General features: G+C 46.7%; 2 protein-coding genes across 4 annotated transcripts in view; both read right to left on the bottom strand.

Annotated features, from left to right (window-relative positions):
• The window catches only part of ABCA1 (ATP binding cassette subfamily A member 1), a 384,145-nt gene that overhangs the window by 194,329 nt on the left and 163,956 nt on the right, over positions 1-25,860 (bottom strand). The window lies entirely within an intron of this gene.
• The window catches only part of PSD3 (pleckstrin and Sec7 domain containing 3), a 113,881-nt gene that overhangs the window by 51,089 nt on the left and 36,932 nt on the right, over positions 1-25,860 (bottom strand). For all 3 annotated transcript variants that reach the window (XM_069776310.1, XM_069776312.1, XM_069776311.1), the window contains 5 exons: positions 19,620-19,826; positions 19,435-19,515; positions 16,254-16,366; positions 13,600-13,658; positions 9,857-9,946 (listed from right to left, as the gene is read on the bottom strand). In XM_069776310.1, the coding sequence (XP_069632411.1) occupies positions 9,857-9,946; positions 13,600-13,658; positions 16,254-16,366; positions 19,435-19,515; positions 19,620-19,826 (550 nt within the window). The remainder of the gene's footprint in view (positions 1-9,856; positions 9,947-13,599; positions 13,659-16,253; positions 16,367-19,434; positions 19,516-19,619; positions 19,827-25,860) is intronic.

The following is a 25,860-nucleotide window of genomic DNA, read 5'->3' as shown; positions in this document are numbered from 1 at the left end:
CCAAAACAGATGCAGGAGGGGAAAACCAGAGTCTCTACCATTGCTCCCATCTCACCCTTTTAAAGCCACCCAAAAGCTTTTCACCTGTCACAGGCATTATGGCAGATTACATCACCCATAGAGGAAACAGGCAGCTGTTCCAACTTACTGTGCAATAAGCTCCCTCCTGTCTCTTCCCCCCACTGGTCAAGCTTCCCTGGGAGGCCAAACGTACTCAGTCCTTGCTTGGTCCTCCTAATGTCATTCAGCAAATTAACAACACAAGAAGAAAAGCTGTGGAATTCAAAGTGAAATTCAATACTGGCTTTTAGGGACCAAACCCAAGAACCACATTATCGTGTTTGAAGAACTCCAGTGTCCTCACACAAAGCCACAAGAATCCATTAGCATCAGTTAGGCCTGATCCCAGTGACAAAAATACAAACAACAAAAGCCAACAAAATACATAAACACACACATGTGAATTACCTAAAATATACTCTCGAGAGCCAGTAACATATTTGTGTAGCACCGAAAAGCGGCACTCTTTAATGCTGCTATTAGATATTGTTTGTTAAATAAACAACATTAAATCTTTCAAAAGATTGCTTTCCTTCTTCCTTCATCCTTTTTTTCTTCTCCTCAAAACAGACAGGGAGGGGAAAGTTAATTGTGCTGGATAAGCTACTCATACAAAATGGCTACAGAACTAGAGCTCAACAACTGATCAACAGTAACATTATTGAACTGACATTCTTGTGATATTAAGATAATGACTTCTGAGGTCTGCTGACCAGGGGGAGCTGACAATCAAGATTAAATCTAAATGTCTCCAACTGCCATCCCTGTAAAGAGCAGAAATACTAGAGCAACCACTTCACCTCTTCATGCGTAAGCAATCAGGTCAACAGGAACCCTAACAGGGCAACAGCAGCTATGGTGGGAGAATGACGGATATTGACAGAAAATTTCAAAATTATCAACCAAAATTATCCACCTAGCTTTCCCCATGAGAGACTCCTACTCTCCACCAACTAGAGTACATTATTACCAGACATTTACAGAGATGCTGCGTTTTATCCCAATCTGAATTTACCAGCAAAAAACATCTGTTGATGTCCTTGAGAAAGAATCTTTCATTTTCTCACGGTTTATATTGTAGTACATACATCTGTGCTGTAGGCTCTGAAGGAATCCCTGGGGATGACTCCAATTTCTATTACAATATGGAAAGTAATCCTTACAATGGGAAGCGGTCAAATTACTACAGCCCAGAAAGCTATCCCCTGTCAACTAGGCTATTGTAGCTGCATAGGCATGTGCTCTTAGGCCACTTCAACCATGAAGCAAAGCACATCAACTCACAGCACCAGGAAAACAAAAGTATTGCTCCTATGATCCCATGAGGGCAACTGAAGTCTGCATGTTTTACTTTACAGGAGAAGCAGGCTAAAAGCACGTCCAGCTGGCTTGTGGTCACAGACACAAGTCATTACTACTGACTTTTTACATCAGTAAGCCTCTAAAAGTGAACAGAGTGACAGAACCATACTGGCTGGTGGAAGACTGAATCAACCCTGGTATCACTGTACTTCTCTGGGATCCATGCTGCATCCTGAGACAAAAGAAACCATTCCTAAGTGTGCTGCTGAGAATGGTGGGAGACCACAGGTTTAATGAAAACAAGCTCTTTGATAATAACAGGGATGCAAAGAAACCATGCCCCCTTATCCTGATGAGCAGTGCAAGTGAAAAGATGCCACTACCCATCCTCATTTCCCTTGCAGCATATCTGAAAACAGCTCTGGGTTACAGACTGGCTGTTGCGTTTCCTGGCAAAGCACTATAATCTCCATGGGAAAAAGTTTCTCCTCTTGCATTCCTCCTTTTAGGAACTATCATCTATTGTCAACAGAGCTGACAGAAATTAAGTGAGCCATATAGTAGGCACCAACTAACACAGACCACCAAGTTCCTTAAGTTAAAGCTGCCAAATGTAGCTACAGAAAACAGTAGCACCTCGAACAAATCCATAAAAGCACCAAAACCCTAAAATTCTGCACAGCTGCGACAGAAACCCACAGGGAGGTGAACCAAGCACTGGTGCAAAACGTACCAACTCTCTCTTTTTTTGCAGATCACCTGCAAACAACTCCTGCCTCTGTCCCTGCAGTGAACACACTTCGAGTCAACAACACCAAAATAAACCCCTCACCACCCAGCACTCCCCCAGAGATGTGCATAAAAAAACCAACCACCCTTCAATGCTTGCCTCTGATTCAGACAGCAAACACAATAACAACAAAAAGGAAAAGGGGAAAAGCAAAAGGGGGGAAAGGAAAAAGGAGGAGAAAGGGCAAAAGGGAGGGAAAGGGGGTGGGGGAAAGGGGGAGAAGGGGGAAAAATGGGGGGAAAAATGGGGGAAAACGGAGGGAAAAAAGGGGGGAAAGGGGGGGAAAAGGGGAAAACGGGGGGGTGAAGGGGAGAGAGAAAGGGGGGGGTAAAAGGAATCGAGGCCATTCTGAGAACCACATGGGTTTCATGTGGGTGCCGCCTGCACTTGCAAGCATTGCACCATGGAAGGAGCAGCTCCAGGGGCGAAAATATGCGTAACCTCTGACATTCCTTTCCTCCACAAATGCATGTACCTGTGGAGTGATGTCCAGCTGTCTTGCCCCAAAAGCAGCAGAAATCTTTCCTAACCCTCATGACTCCTGCCAGAACCTATCTGTCAGCAAGGCAAAAAATAGGTGGCTTGGATTTGCCCCCTGTTTGTACCAGGATCTTACGAATACTTCATCACCCGAGGAAGCATGACCTCGGAAGGAAACAAAATGTTCCATTTAATATCACAAGAAAGGAGGACAAAAATAAATAAATAAAAATTTAAGGAGCAACCTAGCGCTCTTGCTTGAAAGAAAACAGTGTAACTGAGTCAGAGAGAATAGTCCAATGTCATTTGAAAAGTGTTGTGACAAACAGAAGAAAGGAATACTAAAGATTTATACAGCAATAATTAAAACTGGTGGAAGTAATGTTTTCTCCTCTTCTCTGTTGTGTTTTGGTTTTGTTTTTTGGTTTTTTTTTAAATATGGTATAAATTATATTCCTACTCCTTCTTCCCTTGAGTTGCAGCACAGAACTTAAATTTCAAGCAGATCAGTGGGTGGAAGATCAAAGAATGTTTTCCAGAATTTGTTTTCTACCTACATGGAGGTGGGAGTAATATGTCACAGGGACAAAAATGTATGTGTGACATTGTATTAGAGATTTCCCAGCTCAAAAAGAGCCCCAATCCCTCCCTTAAAGTGGCAGAGTGCATCATTCCTGGAGACTACCCGTCTGTATCCTCCACAGTGACAGCACAAGAAATGGGAAGCTCTGAACAGTGACATTCATCCTCGGGAGCTGTTAAGCATTTCAGTTAAACCAGGGGATAACTGACAGCCTTGGCTATCTAACAGGCTGGAGGAGCTAAACATCAAATGATTCACTTGCCTGATCAACCTGGACAAGACACTACAGAGATCTTGCCTCCACAGATGAAAATTAACCCCCCAAACATTCATTAGGAACCTGGTATTGAGCCACGTAATTGCAGCTAGTAGTAATGGAAATTCTTAGCTGACTCTGCTTGGGTTTCACTCCTTGCTGACACAAAAGCCTGGTGGGCTAGGTGAGATCTTCTGAATAACAATTGGAAAGCAGAGATGAAAGGTTGGAGGAGCAAAAATAATTCAAAGAAATGCAGATCATGAAAGCAGAAACAGGTCCATCCTGAAATGCCTGCTTCCTAGCAAGATAAGCAATCCCTAGTACCATCCCTAGACCACACAGAGGAATCCTTATTCCTGGATCACCATTAAAAAATTTTATGTTTTAAGCCTTTCTAAAGTTCTGCTTTCCCTGCTCAGGGACAGAGAGTTGGTGGAAAGCATTAGGCTTTGGCTGTTATCTTATGTTGCTTTCCTTCACACAATACCTGGGCTTATTTGACTTGAGAGAAGTGCATAGATTTCAGATTTTTCTCTTTATATGCATTGAAGCAAGTTCCTGGAGTGCAAAAAGAAAATACATTTGCATTTCGAAGGGGCAGGGGGGTGTCAGGATCTCCATTATTCGTGAGACCCAAAGCAACGCATGCACCATCATAACCTGGTTTAATTCACAGTTCTGCACAGGCATGCTTTAACTGGTTATTACTCTTACACAGGACAAATGACAACATCCAAAAAAATCACAAGCCAAAGGAAACAAAGGCTATCACAGACGGAAGGTCCTTGCTGAGGAGGGAGGGGAGCGAAGACAAGCCGGGTGTTTCCCTTCAGTCACTATGGCTCTGTGGCTCTTCAGAGAGCAAAAAGGAAAGTATGCTTTCGCAAACAACTGTTTAAGACAAGGATTAATGGTTTTATCCTGCGTTCCCTGACTTTTATACTGCCAGATTAGACTCTGTTGTCTCCTAGCAGCTGAAAGGGGCCTTCAATAACAGATCTTCCATTTCAAACAGATAAAAAATGGCTGCCCAGAAACATTATCCCAACCGAAATATTTTTAACAGGAAAAACTTCATTTTGGAGGAGAAACAAGGAGGCAAGCTCTCTAACTGAGCAGAGCTCTGGCTTCTTTAGTGGAGCAGAGACCCCTCCACCCCGCTCCTCTACCCACAGCCGCAGGATGCTCCAGCAGTCACAGCTGTCCTCCTGACATGCCCTTCCGGCATGCTGCCACATGCTCCCGGCTCCCCAGATTCACCAGGCTCCCGGCTCCATTCAGCAGTAGCAGGAAAGTGGGAATTCCTTGCCGAAGAGCCTCGCCCTTGAAATGGAAGAAAGTACACAGCAGTCTGATTAGCGTGATTTCCTCTGCGTAAATGGGGGGGGGGGGGGGGGGGGGGGGGTAGGGGAGGAGTTAACCACCTGATGCTCACTCCCTTCTCTCCACTAAACACCTGAAATGATTGGAAAGGATGAAGCAAGATGCCAGTAATTCTCTTTAAATTGAGTGTTTGCTTTGGAGGGCTCGGGGCGGGGGGGCGGCAGAAAGACAGTGGCAAAAAAAAAAAATTTTTAAAAAAACCTTAATTAAAGTGCAGGGAACTGACAGCAAAATAAGATAAACCCTACCTTGCAGCTTCTATAGGAAATTGCATATCCCAGCAATCCTGATCAAGAATTCACATCATTTAGGAAATTAAGGAGGAGTGGTTCTTCAGAAGAGTCCAGCAACTCCCACTTAATTTGGTCACTTCATTACAGTGCTTCTCCAGGAGATAAGGCCTAGCCAAAAAACAGCCTTTGAGAAAAAGCAGACCTTTTACACAGGACTGGTATCTTATCTCCAGCAGCAGCCCCTGCCAGGATGGCTCTAGCAAAGACGCCATAGAGCATCCCAGGTCCCTCAGCAAGACAGAGAGGATCCCTGCCAGCACCACGGGTCAGCAAAGAGCTACCACCTCCTACCAGAAGACACACACAGCCAGGTACAACCCTGTTGCATCCAGTGTTCATGCCATGGGGCAGCACAGCCACCAGAGTTAGCCCACACCAGAGGTTGGGTGATGCCCTTGACTCCAGGAATGAAGTACCTTGGACATCGCAGATGCAGAGGACATTTACTTATGCAGGACAATACAGGCAGGTGGTACTTAGCATACAGCCTAACGACAGAGTACACTTCCCAGGATGCTGCCTAACAAAAGCAGGGATCCATTTCCTCAGAGGTGACTCCTTGCAGGCTCTCTGTGGGCTGGGGCAGGCATTTTCTCTCCTTGCATAAGAAAGGTCTCATCACTGCCACCTTGCTGGAGCAGAGTCGCACATGCCTTGCCACAAGGTGACAAGAGGAAGACACAGTGGCCAGCACTATACCAGCACTTTATTTGTGGGGACCACACCGCCTGTAGGAAATGAAGCAAGTGTGCATGGCCAAAATTAGGCTCTTCCCAAGCCAATCTCCTCCTCTTCTCATTGCAGACAATCTTGTGAACCCCACCTTTGAAGAAAGCTATGGTCACATAATGCAAACCCAGAGTATCATCAGTGAAGATGGTATCACTGTACCAGATTAAAGCTGGTGTGAGCAGAGGAGGAAGGAACCAGCCTGCAGATAAACTGCTCCTACACTGTAGTCATGAGGTTCCTGACATTGCCCCAGACTGATTTTGTTTCCCTTCCAAGTAGGGGAACCCTAGCCATGGCCTCCCTTTCTACAGGAATAAATGAACAATGGTCTGGTCGTGATTCTCTTAGGCTAACGACCCACAGGTTGGACTTAGTTGTTTTAATTGTTTCTGATGTTCTGCTTGCTCTCAGTCATGGTAGTGCTGCACCTCTCCTCCAGCTTCCCTCATTGTCTGCAGAAGCGTCTGTGGCAGCTAATCCAGGATGTCAGGTACATCTGCTCTGAGGAGATGAGCAGTGCAGCTGGGTCCCTTTGTCTCTCTCAGTCTCAGTAAACCTCTCACTTGTCCCCACCTGTAAATGGTGGTAAATGTGTGATTCACCATCAGCCTTAGGAGCGAGCACTGAGCCCATCCATAGCAGAGTACCACTGCACTGACTAGGACATGGGCTGTCACAGCTCCTGGTATTTAGCACTCCTTCCATGGCTTGAACTCACCAGGACAAAGGGACCTTTGCTACAGGGAAGTATAAGATCAAGGCTGAAATTCAGGATCACCTTGCCTGATCACAGCTTGATACAATATAAAATTATTTGTGTGCTTGGAGTGTGACAGCTCAGAGTCAAAGGACGGGAGTTTCAAAAAGTTTTCTTGCTTTTGAAGATTTTTCACTTTCAATAGCCTTAAACTGCCTGGATTTAACAGACCTGACTCACCTTCTACACCAGCCAGACCCACAGAGATAGATGCTCCTGATTTACACCAGAGAAGAGAAACACAGCTTGGGATGCTGGTTCTAATTTACAAGGAATTTGCCCCAGTTTGAAGGCATACAGAACTCTGCAGTAAGTACAAACTAGCGCTCTCAGGTCAGCATGCACTGACAGTACATAACTGGAAATCAGGCTACTGTCTCCATCTCTAGTCTTTACTAGCAGGCGATGGCAGATTAATGAGATGTGTGACAGACAGTTGAACTGGAGCTAAGATGGAATAAAAGGGAAGGTACATATATCTGCCTTCCTGGCAAAGTACTGAATATATGAATACTGCAAGCAGATCCCATGGGGAGAACTATGCTTTTAATCACAGTTTGGTGTATTTGCCTTTATGGGTCCCAACTTTAAAAGCAACCTCAGATCTGACAACAGCAATGATGAAGAAGAAAAAGAGCTGAATCTTTGTGCAGATGGGTGTACAAAAGCAAAACTTTTCTCAGTATTAGTGAACAGACAGAAAGATACAAGGTGAGCAAGCTCATATTAGCATTTCTCATTTCCATCTCTAGCCACAGTAAAATCTCTATTCTGAAAGCACTGTCAGTGACACACCAAGAATCATGTCCTGAAGGCCTTCTGGTGTTTACCAAAGTGTCCCTATTGTTGGGAAAAAAAATTAACAAATTGATGGCTCCCTCACGGGATTGGAGAGAAAGGTGCAATCAGATCTCAGTCGGACATTTTCTGAGGCTGATCACACAGAAGCTAGAAGTGTCCCTCCTCACATGTTGATGTCTGCCCCTTGAAGGGCTATCTTCCTATCCAGGCAAAAGAAACACTCAGGGCCGCACTCTGCGCTCAGTAGCACTAAGGGTGATGGGACTGACGTTTGATTTCTGCCTCTCAGCTGACCATCCTGGATAGCCCAGGCAGTATTTGCACCCCTGACTCCGTGAACTGGGACCATGGTAAATGCTACAGAGAGCTGCCCAAGCCCTGGGTGAACACTACCTGCAAATAAGCACTTGCTAAGGTCTCCCCCCTCTTCTTTCCCCTCCAGCACCACTCAGCTGTGCTCCGGGGCTTGGCAGAGCTTCACACAGGGCTGCAGCAGAGCCACGAGGGGAATGCAGAAAGACTGGAGAGGCAGAAAAGCCCACTTGCTTCCCCACAGCTCTGCATCCCTCACCGGTGGGTGCCCAGGACCTCCTCCCACGGGGACACACTGCCACCCCGTGGAAACGGTCCTTCCTCTCCCTGGCTCATGGGGAAGGACACGGGGAGATGGCTCGCAGCCTCACCGATCGATGTTCCTTAACTAGCACTGCTAATGCACCAGCAAGCCATATGCACTTCGGCGCTGTGCTGAAACAGGGCTCTGAATTTAATTTATTGAGACTAATGCAAATTTAATTTCTGCTAAGTCTTTGTAATCGCGTAAATAGTGGCAGTGTGGCTGCTGCGGACACAGTGATGTAGCTACTGAAATGCACAATTACTGCCAGTTGCTCCATTCCCCTCCACTGATAAATCAAAACAACAAGGGGCAGATCATCGGCAAATCTTCAGACAAGCCAGATGAGAGACCAAGGCTGCATGCCACCTCTGTCCCCAAGATGTCAGGGCAGCACGCAGAAAAGGGCGGAAAGCCTCAAACAAGGCAGGACACCAGCACCGAGTTTCTTCCATCCTGCTACATCCAAAAAATCCTGAGTCCTCGTCCTTGCTTTGGGTGGGCTGGCGAAAAGCCAGGCAGCCTTAGCATTAGCAAGTTAGCACTAAACACCAAGATACAGCCCCAACCGCATAATTCTGTCAGCAGAAAAATAAACAGCAGGTGAGCACCAGTGGAAGTCTCTCGTCAGTACACTCAGAAGGTTATTTAAACAGAGTCTGGAGACCTATTTATTCAATAAGGGCTGTAATTAGCCTTCAAATTAATCTCAACACAACTCTCTATGGGAGACTGAGAAATGAGATTCCTTGGGGAAAAAAAAAAATTAAGCATTGCTGCTGACAGATGAATACTTTCTATCCATTTAATACCCTGTATTAAAAAATAAAGACATTAAATCTAAAAACAAGGGCTTGAGCTTATATTCCTAACTCCTTAGTAAGAACCGAGGCAGGAGGACCCAACAAGAAGCTCCCCAAAAAGGCTGGAGAAACTGAAGAACCTACCAATACTAGAAAACAAAGTCTGCCACTTGTAACCATGCAGGTACATACACATCTCACAACAGGCCTGACACAAAACCCACCAAAGAGACGGTAATTCTTTTGATTTACATCGGTAGGCTTTGGGTCAGCTCTCAGATGCAGCAACCACTCATTTTTACTTCCATTACAAAAAAAGAATATTATGAACTCTAGTATATGTGCTCCTCTCTTCATTCAAACAGACTGCTGTTTCATGCCAGCAATCGGACAAAAGAGAAATTAAACAGTCTCATTATTATTGACAATGAAACAAGATTCATCCTGCTCAGCCTCTTTCCCTGTTCTTCACATTTAACTCCTGGCACAAACTTAATGAACAAAACCTGAAGCAAAGCAGCCTGTGCCAGACGACACATTCTAATCTGAAATTACATCTCCTGCTCTAATGTGAAAACCCCAAAGCACCTTTGATGAAAAAACACACACTCCTTCCAGATACACAGAGCTCAAGATTAGCCCTTAGGTACTCAATAGTCAGAACCAACTGGCTGCTTCTGTCCGCTTTAATCAGCAGACAGCACTCTGGGACAGCATGACTGTATGAGCTTACAAGACACACAGCTCTGGAGCTGGCCCTGCTGGAGTTCAGTCTCACCTCTCCACGCTACCCAGAGTCTCAATCACAATCAAGCGAAGGCAAGAGGGAAAACAACAGAATAAACACCGCGTATATATAATATATGTTCTGGGAGGAGAAAGGTGCCCATCACTTTTTGTGTTTGACAGTTAAGATTCAGAAAATGCAAGCAGCGCATTCTGTTTTGAACCACCTCTCACTAAAAATGAAACCCATGTTCTGCAGATCATTCCTTACCTTCAACAGCCCTTTCGGGAAGTCTTTGCCATTGTTCATCCCCTGGAGGTTAGCAATGAACTCTTGGCAGGTCATCTTTTTCCCAATGTTCTGGAAGGGATGGCAGAGAAACACAGCTTCATATTCATGCTGCTTTGGAAAATGACATAAATAAGCAACACCCGATTAATTGCATCTCCCCACTCTCATTTAAGCCAAAGGCAGGCAGCACTAAGAAGGCATTCCCAAAATTACTCAGAGACAAGCATACTTGTGTGAATATAGTTAGAAAAGGGAAGGTGCATTCAGACCCCAAGTCCCACATACCCATCCAATAAGAAAAACAGCTAAATACTGGCGGGTAATGAAGATGATGATGATAAATCTCCCTGGTATCCACATGGTGCCTTACACCCCCATGCCTCCAGAGGCTCTGCCAGCCTCTGATGCAAAAGCTCTGCTTGAGCCTCATGTGGGGCATAAGCAAACAGCTGACTGAGGCCCTTTCCAGACCTTTCTCTTATGATTTCCAATGCTCTCTGCCATTTGCAACTGCCCTGAGTTTGAGTAAGATGCCCAGGAGCAGCCATTATCTTTTCTGATTCACAGGCTGAGGCTGTCTTGACATTTCCATAGGATTGCTCTCTTTTCTCTCTTTCTCTCTAATTCTCAGACTGAAAGTTGCCCAACTGAGCCACAAACAGGAAAGGAATGGCTATGTTCATGTAGGATCCTAACTGCTCCATTTGAAGGCTTGAGGCTGCCCTGAACTGGTCTTGGATCCACAGTCTCCACGTCTCCATCACCCCTCAGAGAAGGTGTCAGTATTCAGTCCCCTGCATGCCCCAAGTGCTAGAAGTCCCACGCTTGGCATGCAGCGAGCCTTATGAGTGGGCAGCAATGACAACACTGAGTTGGTGAAAAAGGAGCCCAGAGAGTTCTGAGGAAAGGGAAGCAGCCTGGGATGAGCTGTGAAACATGGTAAAGGCAGAGGGAAAACAGGGCCCCATGATGACCACAGTATCTTTGGGGATGCCATTGCTGCCAGTCAGGAAAAGGGGGTGAAGATGACTTCTCCACGGTCAAGGTATGCCTTGGCTGCAGAAATACAGTGGAAGAGCTTTATGTGCAGACAGTGACTTGTGTTAGGAGCAAGAGCCCAAGTTAACACAGGAGTGGAGCCCAAAGAAGCACACCAGTCGGTAATACAGGTCATTCGATGTTACAGTTACATGACAGCTTGGACTGCACATCCTCTACTTCCCTTCCATAGTGTTATGATCAGGGAGAGATGGAAAACCTGCAGACCTTGACTGTCAGCCTCAGCTAGCCACAAAGGAAGATTCTGCAACCTATGGCCAGCACAGACCAGCAGATGGAAGGCAGGCAGGAACATTGGAACGACACACTGCTTCCCACATCAGGAAGGCTCCTGACAACACAGTCTGGCTGTAACCCTGGCTCTCTGGTTGCTAAGCTTCCAGAACATAGCTCATAACTGCAGTCTTTGGGTGCAGGCTGGAGATGTTCTAGGAGACCTGCAAATGCTTTCCTTCCTCCCTGAGACAGACTTCAGCCTGCTCCTGTTTGTTTCCTCCACACAGCAGTTTGCAGCTTCCCCATGGTGACCAAAACCAACAGCAGTGTGGCTCATTTCATCCACTGAGGTAAGTGGCATTGCAGAGGAATGGCTGTTTTGCTCCAGGACCAAAGCTAACATCTCCAGACAGTGCCACGCAGGTTCCATAAGATGTGCCTTGCAGTCTAGAGATATCTTAAAAGTCTCTAGCATCACAGTCTGGGTGATGATGTCCCTGCAGAGAAGCAAGCATGCATCTCCAAGACACAGCTAGCAAAAATGACTTAGTTAAAGAGAGAATGAAATGTGGCAAGACTGGGATAAATAAAGGGCTAAGTCAGAGTTTGTCTACAAGAGTTAAGGGAAACTGTGAACTGAAGGCAGAGCAGCTGCACTACAGCCCTACAAGCAGTTGAGCTTATTGTGAAATAAAAGTGTCCACACTTATGATCAGTATGTCAGCAACAAATGGAGCTCAGTGTAGACAAGCCCTGTGACTCATTTGCTTCCTGTTCTAGCAAAACCATGGTAAGGATGGGTCAGAGCATTATCTTTGCTAGGAAACAGGCAAGTAGTGTATATCTGCAAGGGACTGCGTTCCAAGTCAAAAATGCCCAACTTACCACCTATGTGAAAAAATGTAAAGCGATAAGAGGAAGACCAAAATTACAAGAAATCAGGGAGAGAGGGAGAGACAGAGAAAAGACACATGCAGGAGTCTGGCAAACATTACAGCTGCATACATATAACACCACACTAATGACTGCCAGCAGGATAAGCCTCCAAAGTTACACACTGCAACAGCCAGAGTCATCCTAGCTTCAGCTGCAAATCATCATCATCAATGATGGGTCAGAGACAGATCATTTATTCCAGTACCTAATGAAGACAGTAGGGCCCACTAAAGCATCACAGGGAGTGTTGGGAAATGCTGTCAGGCTTATGTACAACCATTTAATCTCCTCCCTGGACTGCAATGCGAGGCAGGCTGGAGAGCAGGTGCCCTGGGCTGCTCATCACTCTGGGGAGCAGGATACCTGTGCAGGCAGTCTCAGGTGTGCTCAAGAAAAGCGGTGTATGCCAAGAGGCACACTGGGGCACGTTCCCGTACCTCGGCTCACCCTGTCAGGGAAGGCTCAGCCTTCAGGGAAAAAAATTCTTAGCAACTCCCTTCCCCCCCACTTATACAATTTTCAGACAAAGGCATTCAGTTAATGGGATGTGGGCGTCAAAACCCCTGGGGAAGCCTCAGCTTCATTACCTGCACCCGCCACAGAGCTGCGCCCACAGGGGCCAAGCAGCCCTTGGAGACAGACCCAGGGTGCCTCTATCTCCTGCTGCCCAACCCACCATCTTGGCAGTGCAGGGTCTCAGCCAGAGAGAAGCCCTAAAGCCACCTGGCTGAAGCCACTGCTCCTGCATGCTACCATGCCATGCTCCCTGTGTTTTTCCCTCTCCATCCTGACTCCAGGATAGAGGAAGCCTTCCGTTAGCATGGCAATACCATGCACAGCAGGCACATTGCACCATGGGTGCCGAAATACATGTCCTAGGGCTGCTGGCACCCTGTACCAGTGTGACTAAGAGGACTCAAACTGGCATATTATTTCCACCGGGCAGGCAGCGGGGAAACACAGGGCTCCCACTCAGGATGTCCACATCCCCCCTCTGCTCTCTTGGCCCTGGGCACACCTGTCATTAACCTGGCTGAGCAGAACTCTGGTTCCACCAGATCTGCCCCCTGCAATTGGATGCCTGCAGACATCACCTTCCCCTTGTGACCTTCCCAGCAACTCTTCACCTCCCTTCTTTCTTTTGCCTTCCCAAATGGTTTTACGTCTTGGAAAGGGGAAGCCAATCCCAACCACAGCTTCCTGGCCAGGGCCACCTGCTGTAACCAGTGAAGGATGGGAAGCACACCAGGTAGACAGGGGCCTGAGGACAAGGAGCATCCTCACACATTATGGCAATGCCAGGCACAATGCCAGCTTACATATGACTGACCTGGGCATGCCAGAAAGCCCTGCCCAGGACAACAGCCTGGGAGTGCAGCCTTCTCACTGTTTGCTCTCTGCAGGGTTGCTTTAGGAGCAGGCCACCAGCAAGGGGACTGTGCTACCAGAAGACCACCCCCTCCAAGCACAGAGTCAACGGGAGCAGTCTACACAAAGCTGTGCATACTCACGTGGCCATGCAGGTCTGTGTTCAGCAGCATCATGGCACACGTGAGACAGTGAACTCCATCTGCAGAAGGAGACATAAGCAGAGTCACATGCAGACCCATGACTGGACCTTTAAGAACAGCTGAAACTGAGCCTCATAGCTGAATTGAGTCTGTTCCCTTAATAAGAATCTGTTTTATCAAGAAATACACATAATTAAATAAATGAACAGTGAGGTCATCCTACAGCTGCCAAGCCAGAACAGCCTTTCTTTCATCTTTTAATGACTGTCAGAACTATCTTGCAGCACCCATGGATGAGACAAACTAGACAGGAAACCACGCTGTCACCCGTTGCTTGCCAATACCAATACCACAGCCTGAATCAGCTCCCTCTTCTTCATTTATTTCAGAAAGGCAAGAGTAAAATACACCCATTCTTCCATGCAGAGTGGATACAACACGGTATCCTATTTTCCCCTTCCTCTGGCCCCCTCCTCATTCAGGGGTCAATTAGACTGAATTTTGGAGAACTTAAGTCAGCTATTTACGCTGCCTTGGCTCCATATTGGGTAGAAAGTGCTCCAGCAATTTCTAAGGTGGTCCTGTAGCAAAGGCCCTCAACAGTGAGCCAGAAGAGACAGATTATATCCCTAGCTCCATCCCTGGAGTCACTGTGGCAGACTTGTGAAAGTCAAGGTAGACTATCATTTGCAAAAGAGGACACCAATTTCATAGTCCTCATTTTCCAGGCACCTCTTTTAATACCCAAAGTGTATTGGCTATGCACAAATCCAGACAAAGGTGACAGTGCCCATGGTGCCATTTATCACCTCTGAAAATCCAAATGCCTCTAGCCAGTTTCCAAACGTTAGGAACACATTAGGAAAAATACCTTCTCCATTCTCTTGTTCATAAACACATGGTGCCACCTTCCCTTCTCTCACAGGGGTGTCATAAAGACACGGAGTCATTTATCAGACTTGCACACACTGCAGGGAGATGTACATAAAAACTATCGTAGCCGAGACCAGATAATGACTACGGACAGGTCCCTCTGTGCTGTGAAGGAAGAGAAATGGGGATGAGGATACATATATCTCACACTCAGTGTGACTACCACAGGCTTGAATCTGTGTGAGATGAAGCCATCACAAAAAGATGTTCCCCAAGGAAAGGACCACATTTTCTTACGATGTTCGTACAGGCCCTAGCACCCAAGCAATGTGGCCGAACCGTAGCTAAGCATGACATGAGAGAAGAACTATTATCGCTAGCAGTAGTAAGTCTGAAGCAGCTTGAATCTGGGGCTGTGGCGCTCCAGCTCAGGTCTACGCATTTCTTTAGAGTAGCCTGTCCTCTCATTTGCAAACTGCAAATGCATCCAGATGATGGAAAAGGGAAAGAGGAAAAGAGAAAGGCAAATGCAATCCTGGATTTCCATCGAAAGGAACAACCACCATATTTCTGCAGCGTAGCACTTGACTACTGACAGCAGAAATACAGAATCAAAATTATGTAGAATCCTGGGCAAAGACTGCAGGACTCACTTTAATCTAAATGCTTACTCAGGCTCAGAAGTGGCAACGTCCCTCCTGCACCCTGGACTAGAGTAAGGCTGCCACATCAATATGCCAGTCATTATTTCAGTCTGGATGTGACACACCTACTCTGCCTGACGGCCTGTGTTGTCTCGAAACAAGAAAGGCATTACAAAGGACAGAGATAGCATGGGAGCATATCCTGTCTTACTGCTATTCCCCTCCTCGGCATGCCAGCCAGTAAAGCTGACCGATGCAAAGTGGACAAACATCACCTCACTGCAACGGGGACCGGTCACAAAGCAAGGGGCAAGGAAGTGTGGCAGTAGCTCCAAGTGTAGCAGCTCCTTCTCGCTTACACTTGAGACTAACAGCACAGCTTAGCCCGTGCTTATTTTCTCTCTCGCCCTCCTCCCCTTCTCAGCGTGTGATCAGCCCGCACTGCAGTCAGGGCTGCATGCCTCTGCCGGCATAGCTGGCTGAACGCAGCAGCTACGCCAGCGGACACTTCGTCCTCTTCTCCAATGCCAACTTTCTCAGGTTTGACCTGTGTGCTTGTTTGTTTCCCCCATCCATTTCCAAAATGACTGAAAACATTGGCAAGGAGGCAGCACTCCGGCTGATGTCAGCTAGTCGCAATGAAACCATGCCAGGGTCTGGATACAGCACCCAAAATTCACCCCCACAACTGGCAAGAACTGGCATGCCTGCTGCCAGTGCATGCAGAGACGCAAGCACTGAATGGAGCATGGAAAGCAAACAGCTTCTCTTCCACTGAAGATGGGACCTATCTTCACCCACATGCGTGTAGCTAGCGTACAGGTACCCACACATGGTGGAAGTCAGCGAGACCAGAAACCACAAATGAGGACATTCAAATCTGGAGATGCTACAGCTGAGGATTTACACTGAGGAGGCCTAAGCACCTTTCCTGACTGGGGATGAATACAGATTTTTCACTGCCTTACCACGATTACGTGTGGAGAACCTGGAGGGTTTCATTGCTCACCACAGGCACGCTCAAGTGTGGCACGGCAATTACACACCTTCCCCAGGCACACACCATACATGCTATTGAAGGCAAGAATGAAGGATGAGGGAGACAACCAAAGACCTTCATATCAGAAACAAAGTTACCTTGAGAAGAAATGGTGTTTGGGTTGCACTGGTAGTATCTGCTGGAGAAGTGGATTAAAACTCTCTCTCGTTCCTGAGTTTCTCCGATAAGTGAAAAAGCTTTAAAGAAACTCCTAAAAGGAGTGAAAAAGGTGAAATTAAAGTCATAAATCTCTTTTTGTCTCACACAGCACACAGAGCAAAGCACACTTCACAGCAAGAAGTACATAAGCACACACCAGATATTTAGTTCCAAGAAGCCTTTCCAGGAAAATGGGTTATTATCCCATGTGCAGTTAATCCCAACATTACAGTAAATGAAGTAGGAGTTAATTTACCACTGGTCTCAGCCATGGAATATACACACTAATAAGCAATTACACCATTTGCGAGACCTGTTCTTATTTTTAATATTTTTCTTTTCTTTGGGGAAGGAACTGGAGCAGGTGTTGTTTATGCATGACAGACATCTAGAGTGTTCTCTGTCCTTTTCTAATTGTCTGCCACCCCTGCACCTTTTAACTTTTAGTATTCCCATTAGTATTCCCATCCAAATCAGAGAAGCTACTCCAGGCAGTGAAGTAAGCAGATGCACTGCAGACTCAGAGCCCACACCAAATGTGTGGTCCTCCTTCTGGATGGTCACCCATCAGAACAGCCCAGGACCACAAAGGTTGCCTTGCAGAGGGCAGCGTGACTACCTGACCTGCAGAACACATCTGGGGAAGAAGTCAGAAGAGTCATAACATCTCCCACCAAGCTTCAACAGCAGAAGGAGCAACCTGGCCTTCCTGGGTTCCTGCTCATGACATTCAAAGGCACAGGGCTGGTGCACACCTGGGCATGCTCGTTAGACACAGATAGCGAGCCTGTGCAAAGAGGTGGGACACACATGCATATTCCACTCTTCCTCTGACACTTAACCACACCGCCTCTCAACCATGCCACTATTCTTCCTGCTAGGAAAACTCGCCTCACAGCCAAAGAACTTCTGCACTTCCCAAAATCCCCACATCCTGGAGCCAAAAGATGACCTCAGCAGTTATCAGCCTACGCTCATTTGTCAGGATGCTTCTAAGAAAAGCCTGAAAACACAAACCTTCTGGGTCTGAAGCAAGACGCCATACAAAATGAGTGCCTAATAGACAATTTTTAAATACCCCATGAGACTGAAACTAACACCAGGCCTGAGAGGCGTGGAATATGTTGCTGGAACATTCACGTCTATCTAATCTGGACGAATAAAAGTAAATTTTTTCTCTTTGATGTAAGGTCAGAGACAGGCTGTATTTGCAGCGATCTCACACGCATACAGAGTGTGATCTGCCTGGTAATAACTTCATTTCATAGGTAATATATTGCAAATAATCCAATTCACAAGTAGATACAACTGAGTCTTTGCAGGGTTTCTCTTCCTTTCCTTCCTCATGCCCCCATTGGATGTTTTGACAACTAGCCATCTTTCCTCCTCCTCCAGCTCGGGCTCTTTCCAGTAACACCTCCTGCCCATGCCAGGCACCACTGACCTACACCCTCTCCTCTTCTTCAGTGCCTTTCCCCCCCCCCGGAAGCTGCCTCGGAGAGGTGAGTTTCTGCCCACCAGGAGGGCCAGGATGGACTCTCAGAGGGGCTGGAGCAGCGGTCCCACCTCCTCACCTCCTGCGATCCTGCAGAGGATGCGAGATGCACGGGCCAGAGTGTGGAAGCAGAGCAGGACAATGAAGGAACAACCGATGGTGATACACACTGCACATCGGCCTCCCGACAGCCTGGGGATAGCGTGTGTCTGGGCTGCCGCCATGGGCTCCAAAATGGTTACAAACCACAGCTTGTCAGCAAGCCAGCAGCAACAGGGTGGTTACCTCTCGCTCTCTGCGAGCCTGAGGCAGCACACCTTGGCTCCCCCAGGCTTCGGGAGGATGCTCTGTCCCCAGCCCCTGCTCAGGGCATGCAGCCAGCAGTCACTGCAACTTCTCCTGAAATCTCAGCAAACCCCTGGCGCGTCTAAGTCCCACACGAGCCAGGGCATATTTTAGAGAAGGTCACAACTATTAATATTAACAGGAGATCTACCGGGAGCAGAGACCTCCTAAATATGTGCCACAAAGCAATTAGGTGTTGGATTTCACAATTTAAAAGAGGGGTATATTTAGCACCATGCTTCAGGGCTACTAAAACCCGGAACGAGCAGCAGACCTCCCACCGCCCCGGCTGCTCCCGCCCCGTGCCGGGTGGGCGCTCCAGCTCAGCTCTGCTTCCACTGCTGCAGGAGCAGTCAGTTCACTCTCCCGCAGACACATTTTGTTTTCACCACCTTCGGCAGGCAGGACTCTGGGCTTTCTTCGGGGGCTGTCACAGTCTCCTGGAGTCAACCCCCCTGGAAATACATTTGCAAGGGGACTGGCAAGTGCCTGCCAGACCTCCTGGGTTTGTATCGTTAGAAAAAAAAAAACAATAACCCACTTGAGTAACCTCAGCCAGATGATTTAAACTTGCTTTAAACCCCTTTAAATACCAGAACCCCAGCAATTGTGCTAACAGTCCACCGCTATACAAACTTGGTGTTTTGCCTCCTAAAAAAAAAAAAATGCTGAAAACAAACATTGTCGAGGCCTAATTCCAGTGTAAAAAGGAAGGAAAATTGAAGGGCTGGGTTTTCAAACACCCACTCTGGCAGCAACCAAACTCCATGGCATTTTCCACATGGAAGCTTTTGCTGTTCTGCACATTTTTGGGTGCCTCAGAGGGACGTGGTGAGGGGGGCTGCCGAGCCACATCAAACCCTGGCCCTGGCTTTGTGCACTGCGGCTAGGCAGAGCAAGCTCCAAAAGGCATCAGACAAAAAGTCTCCACGGCTCAGCTGTGAGCAATACCTTCACTCCCCAGCAGCACCTGGCAGACTACAAGTCTCTTGTTTACCAAGTGACCGGTCATTTTTCTCTATCTCTTCTGCATCAAGGACCATCTCTAAGCAGGTCCACCCAAAGATTTCCCTCTCCAGGAAATGCCACTGCTCCAGTAGCACTCTCGAGTACGGCAGCACGCCAAGCCAAACAGAAGAGAAAAGCTCTGTCCCAAAAACCAGTCACATCCCTTGCTTTACCCTCTTAAACCCCCACAGAGCAACCGCTTCAATCAGGACAACACATCAAACAGTACCATTACTAAAACAAGAACATAGGGTCTGCAAACAGCCACATACCTAAGCGAGTAGTCCAGCGTCATGCCTGTGAAGTCAAAAAATTTAAGGTATTCTTCGGCCACAAGCTTGCTGAATTCGTTGCTTTAAACAAACAAATAAATAAGTAAAGATTATCATTCAAGAGTGAACCCCTCCAGAACCAGCAAGAAGAACAACGTGGCCAAAGGCCTCATACCAGCACGTACTTTTTACCCAAATGCTTTGCCACATCAGAGCGTTTGAATCTGTCCAGATGGTAGAGGCGCTTAGCCAGGCGCCTGGCTGCTTCCAAATTGCTGCTGCTGCCATTGCTGAGATCATGGCCAAGGGCTCCAGTGACATCTTTCTCCTGAAGTTCATTGCTCCCCATGGCAGCAGCAGAGTCTAACACCATATTCTGCAGTTCAGCATTGCTATGAGACAGAAAGAATATGGGAAGAACAAAAATAAGATGACATTACAGTTTCAAGAAGAATTTAATTCCTCTTAGAATAGAAGGCAATTAATGGTACAGAGGCAAGATTACACAATATAGCAAATTCTACTTAATTGAAGGAGCTGTGTAGAACAGGGACATTTATTTAGGAGTCATCAGAGGTTAAGAGAGTTTCTCCTGGTTTCAGCTGGGACAGAGTTAATTTTCTTCTTAGTAGTTGGTACAGTGTGTTTTGCATTTAGTGTGAGAATAATGTTGATAACATACTGATGTTTTAGTTGTTGCTAAGTAGCACTTATCCTAAGTTAAGGATTTTTCAGTGTGCGATGCTCTGCGAGCAAGCAGGTGTACAAGAAGCTGGGAGGCAGCATGGCTAGGACAGCTGACCTGAACTAGCCAAAGGGATATTCCATACACAGAACATCATCCTTAGTATATAAACTGGGGGGAGTTCGCTGGGAGAGGCAGATCGCTGCTCGAGCATCAGTCAGCAGGTGGTAAGCAATTGCATTGTGCATCACTTGTCTTTTCTTGGGGTTTTTTTGGTTGGTTGTTGTTGGTTTTTTTAAATTATATTCCTTTTCATTAAAATTATTATTATTGTATTTTATTTCACTTTAGTTATTAAATTGTTCTTATCTCAACCTATAAGTTTTACTTTTTTTTTTTTTTTTTTGATTCTCTTCTCTTCCCACTGGGAGGTGGGGGAGTGACCGAGCAGATGTGTGGTGCTGAGTTGCTGGCTGGGCTTAAAGCACAACAGAGTTAAACACGGAGACCCAAATATGGGCTTTCCAGCCCAGAAACACATTCTACCCTGCACTCACTTTCTGAGCATGGCACGTGTCCACAACTTGTGCTCACTTCACAGAGAGCTGTTTGCTGTTATCAGCCTATAACTGCACCTGACAACATGGGCTCCTCATTTGCTTCTTGCACTACTATTTTTTAACCAAATCACTTGCTTAGCTTGAAGGGGTCCCTGTGAAAGTAGGCCATTAGCCATCTTCCAGGGGAAAATGCAGCGAGCAAGCCAGGGTGTTCAGTAGCTCCAAGCTGACTCAGCACAAGTCCCTTCCTCATTCTTCCCCAGTTGTCCTGGAAACAATATGACTCCCCAAATCTAAAATAACATCAGCAAGAAGTCTGAGCGGCTTCTGTGCCACCCATGAGCAGCAGGCATCCATTGGGAGGCACCGCTAGAAAAAGCAGGACTCAGAGCAAGGAACCCAGTTTGGGGAATGGGAGAGAGACACAAGCCACCCAGGCCAGCCTAGAAAACTGCTTGCTTTCCTCCAGCTCCCTCGTGGTGGCAATAATTTCCCTCACTGGCTGCTCAAAGTCAGGATGTTCAGCATGGCAATCCCAGGGCACTTTACATAAATCATGCATTTATAGATTCCTCCCACATCTACTACAGCAGGAAAGCTTGGGCTGAGCTGTGTGTCTGCTTTGCCTCTCCCCTCAAAGAGGCAAGAGCTCTCCATACCAGAAAGCGCACCCCCACATACACACCCCTGCACACAGGCAGGCTTTTAACTTCGGAAAAGCTTTTCTCTGACACCAGCATGAAAATTCTTGCAAAACCTCAGCTCTGTGTATGTGTGTGCATGTGACAGCATTTCTATTAAAAAAAAACAACAACCTATACAGAAATTCTTTCCACTAAATCCTCGTTTACACAGGGCTGATGAATGATCAGCAGGGGTCATGCGCAGGGCAGATATGAGTGGAATGAGTTAAAGATGATTTTAAACACAACACTTCAACATACCACAGTTTCATACACCACTGTAATTTTCAGGCTTGGCAAGCCACAGTTAGAACAACCCATTGCTGTGCTCCAGTAACAATTATCTAGCCATTTACTGAAATGTCCACTTATTAACCCTTTAAAGATGAGATTTTCATATACTGTGAGCTTAAAATAAAAATCTTTGCTATTTTCTATGCCTCCTTCCACACAAATCATCACCCATGCCCTACCTCTTTTCCCATGCATGGTTTAAGAGAAGGAGGTGTGTGGTGCTCCTGCAGGAAGGAGACTTGCCTGCTTCAACTCTGTTTCCATCCCCCTAGTGCTGCAAGAACCTCAAAAGTATCACACATCCACACTGTGGGTACAACTTTTTTTATCAAGTATCTGGGGAAAACAGACATCTAACCTGTTCCTACACGTGCTGGGGATTTGATTTTGCATTTATTTCAGTGTAAATAATAAAGTGCTACAACAAAAGGGGCTCAGTCTAGGTGCTCTAGCAGGGAGTTAACTCTGTCAATACAATTCCAACAGCGTTAACATCACTGACCACCAGCTACTCTAGAAAATAAAAAAAGCCCCTCCTGATACTGTTTTTGTGGGAAATGCCTTCTCAGCCTTTTCCAAAAGCACTAGTCAATGTCTGAAATTTTCTAAATTTGGTCTACTCCAAACTTGTGAAGAAAGCAAATTCCAGAGTCCTCTGACACGCCCCAAGCAATGCCTTGTCCACGCAAATTAGGCACAACTGGTTTCAAACTCCCAGCTCTAAAAATTGACAAGAGCAAAGGATAACAAGGTGAGCTAACACAACTATGGAGCCTTCCATGTACAAATGCTTCGAAAGCCATGCCAACTTGCAGAGCCTCATTCATAAATCACAACCCTGTTTCACCACTGCTCTTCATTAAAGGCAATATTTATAGCCCTGAAAGATGGCCAAAGCTGACAAGAAACATCTGCACCCTGCTAGGAACCAGTGCACTATGAGAGTCAACATTACCGCAAACCACTGTAAGTTTAGAAAGAAAGGAAGTGACAGCACCTGCCACTTTGTGAAATAAACAGTACGGCAGCTCCCAGCTTCTGTTTTGCCTCTTGGAGCAGTGGCTGGGATATGAGGGAGGAACACCCAGCAAGAAGGCAAGCATGCTCTTTCCCCTGCTTGCCAAAACTAGCCAATGGGGCTGCATAAGAAACCTTAGCTTCCAACCTCCCTGATTTAAAACTTCATTCTGATGGGGGGTCTCTATACATGTATCAAGTCAAAGAATAAGGGATGCTTCCTTCACTTATTCCGACAGTTGATTAGCTTATTAGTTATTAAGTACAAGGAGGCAATCAATTCAACAAAATAGGTTGTCTGTAACATAAGCCTCTTGTTCAGGGAAAATGCCAGATTGTTAACATTAAAGGGAGACTTCAGTTCTCAGGTCTTTTAGGTGGTGAGAGGACTCGGTGCCCATGCCACTGAAGGCTTAGGAAATGCAGATGCCCTGTGCAGGACTACTGCAAGCTGCCTTCTGGACAGGTCATTTCAGCAGGGTCCAGGACAGGGGGAGTGTTACTCAGGGGAAAGGCTGACATTTCTTCTTACCTCCAAGTATCTCTGGGTGCATCATCTTCCTTTCATGTCTCAGTTTCCCCAGCTGCCGAACATAGATGCTAATACTTGCCTCCCTCTGTAAAGTGCTTATAATGAACTCTAATCAAGGGCTAGGAGCAACCAAGGCTGCAAATAGGTCTATCTTCTGCAATCTACAGTTCCTATACACAAAGAGTCCACAGCAGCATTACCAGCTGAACAAAGCCAAGAAAGGGCTTTGTGATGCAGAGCAAGACTGGACACAGACTTCTCATGCAGCTTTACTCTTTATCACATAAAAATGAGAAACCTCCACTGACAGAAGTAGGCTGAAAATGTAATAGATTATATTCCCCCTAATCCTGGATTCAAGGCCAAAAGGGACTGTAATGATACTACTGGTAATTGCCTGTGCAGCAACGGCTGCTGATTTTCATCCAGAGACTCTTACATTAATCTCTGCTATCAGAAAACAGAAGCTACAAAAAGCTAGACCCCTTTGGTCTCACAGTGTATGAGCTGTGGTCAGAAACCAGGTCCTTAGACTTTCTTATTTCTATCCCCAGCAATGCACTCCTGACACATCCTCCTTCCTTCTGCCAACGCATCCCCAGTTCACAGTAAATGCACAGAGGCTGTGACCACCACATCCAGCAGAAATTACAGCAATTCGATAAAACACCTGCTATGGTAAATTCAATACTTAACAGCAGCAGCCGTCCCTCCATGCTCATGGATGGAATGTGGGCAGACTGTAACATCTGTAAAGCTGGTTTTCCATAACACACCGTAACAGCTAGGCAGAGTCTGAAACATTTTATACTATCTTCTTCACTTGTTCCATTATCAACCAGGTCTACAGTGATTTAGCTCCCAATGCCAAGGTATCTCAATTGTGTCATGCTCAGCACTTGGCACACCTGACCTGTTTAAGAATATTCTAGATTCACTTATTCCCCTCCCCACCCCATCCTGGGTTTCACCAAAACTGAAACCCTCCATAGCAATGTACAGTTGGGGAGTGGCTGCAACATCCAGACAAAAAATGAGCAAGGCCAGTAACATAACGGTAAGGATACAGGCACCTCATATCTCAGTGGTCCACTCTCCCAGTCTACTAGGCTGCAAATGGAAACCTCAGCATGAGTACCTGCAGTTTCAGGTGACTTAAACCTTGGGATGCTATTCATTTTTTAGCAAATCCACAAGGAAAAAAATTCTCTGTTTTGTCCCATGGAAGAAAAGCATGTTAGCATTTTGCTTTATAGGAGAACAGCTCAGATCCAGCACGGAGCAACTGCCTCAGCTGCTAACAAGGAGAAGATGTTCGGAGTTGACACTGAATAGCAGGGTGTGACAACTCAGCCCAGCCACATCCGCGATCCCAGCTTGCCACTGCCTGCAGCTCTTGCCAGACCGAAGCATTGCATACACCCTGTGGCACACGGTCTCCCCTGGATGCACATAGGGCCCTTCCCTGAGGAACACTAATCCATCCAGCATGCACATCCAAGGGAGTTCACTGGATGCACTGATTTCAGGGGGAGCTTGGATGAGACAGGGCTGGGACCTTCCCGGGTCTTTTTGGAAAAACAGGAGGAGGAAACAGGAGGAATACCCACTTTTTCTCTCAAATAAATCTGCACGCCTTTAACATCAGCTTTACTTCAAGGCAGGCTAAGTCAAGCATTTGCCAGCAAACTCTATCAGAGCAAAACGCAGCAACGATTAAAAATAAGAAAGGGTGGAGAGGCATTCTGGCATGCTGAAGCTAGGGCCAGAACAAATGTTGTTTTCAGCAGGGGTACAGCATCCACCAGGGAGCCATGGTGGGGCTGAGAATCACACTCTGCAGAACTGTGCCGGCCCTGTTGTTTTAAGTGCCTTCACTCCAAGCCGCCTTCTCCTCTGGGTTCCGAAACGCAGGACACCATCCCCTCAACCATAATCATCAACTCTAGCTGTGAAGAGCACGCTCTGTTTCTAATCCAACAGCCCCTCAGCAGCAGCTCTCACCTCGCAGCATGGCAGGGACATGAGAAAGGCAGAAGCATTCGGATGCCCCTGACACCAGCCTGGAGGGCAGAGGGGGAGCAGGCTTCCCTCTGGGAAAAGTCTTGCCCTGCAGGAACGAATCCCTGCCCTACAACCCTTCGGAGAGACGTGGATGCTCAGCCAGTGATACCCTTCCACATTTCAGAGCTGATCAGAAATGATCGGTGGCACAGGCTGAATTTTGTTTCAAGGGAGCTGAAAAGCCATGCTTGAACAGCCTGGCTCTGAAAGGAGTAGCCGCACTGGAGAAAGCGAAGAAATCCCAGCAGCAGTAGGACGTGATGAGTCAGTTCCTGCTACAAATGACCAACCACACAGACAGGCTGGGAACGGCTCTGCTGCAGCTTTGCTCTGAACCGGCTTCTTTGGGGCTGGGAGCGAGTGAGCACAAAATCACGTCAAGCAGTAATTTACCTTGCCAGTTACCTCCAGCTCCAGGGCTCTTCCAAGATACAACTGTAGGAAGGGGAGAAAAATAATAAAAATAATGCCCTTTCCTAGCGGATGACTCACTGTGCTATTTTACTCCGAATGGTTTAATCAGCTTTGAAGTCCTACGTATGGATTCTCTTCAAAGACACACTTTGAAGTAGATCCCTCTTTGAGGACTGA

This window comes from Haliaeetus albicilla, chromosome Z (assembly GCF_947461875.1).
Source record: "Haliaeetus albicilla chromosome Z, bHalAlb1.1, whole genome shotgun sequence".
Lineage (NCBI taxonomy): Eukaryota > Metazoa > Chordata > Aves > Accipitriformes > Accipitridae > Haliaeetus > Haliaeetus albicilla.
The sequence above is the reverse complement of the archived record's forward strand: the minus strand, read 5'-3'. Positions and strand labels throughout refer to the sequence as shown.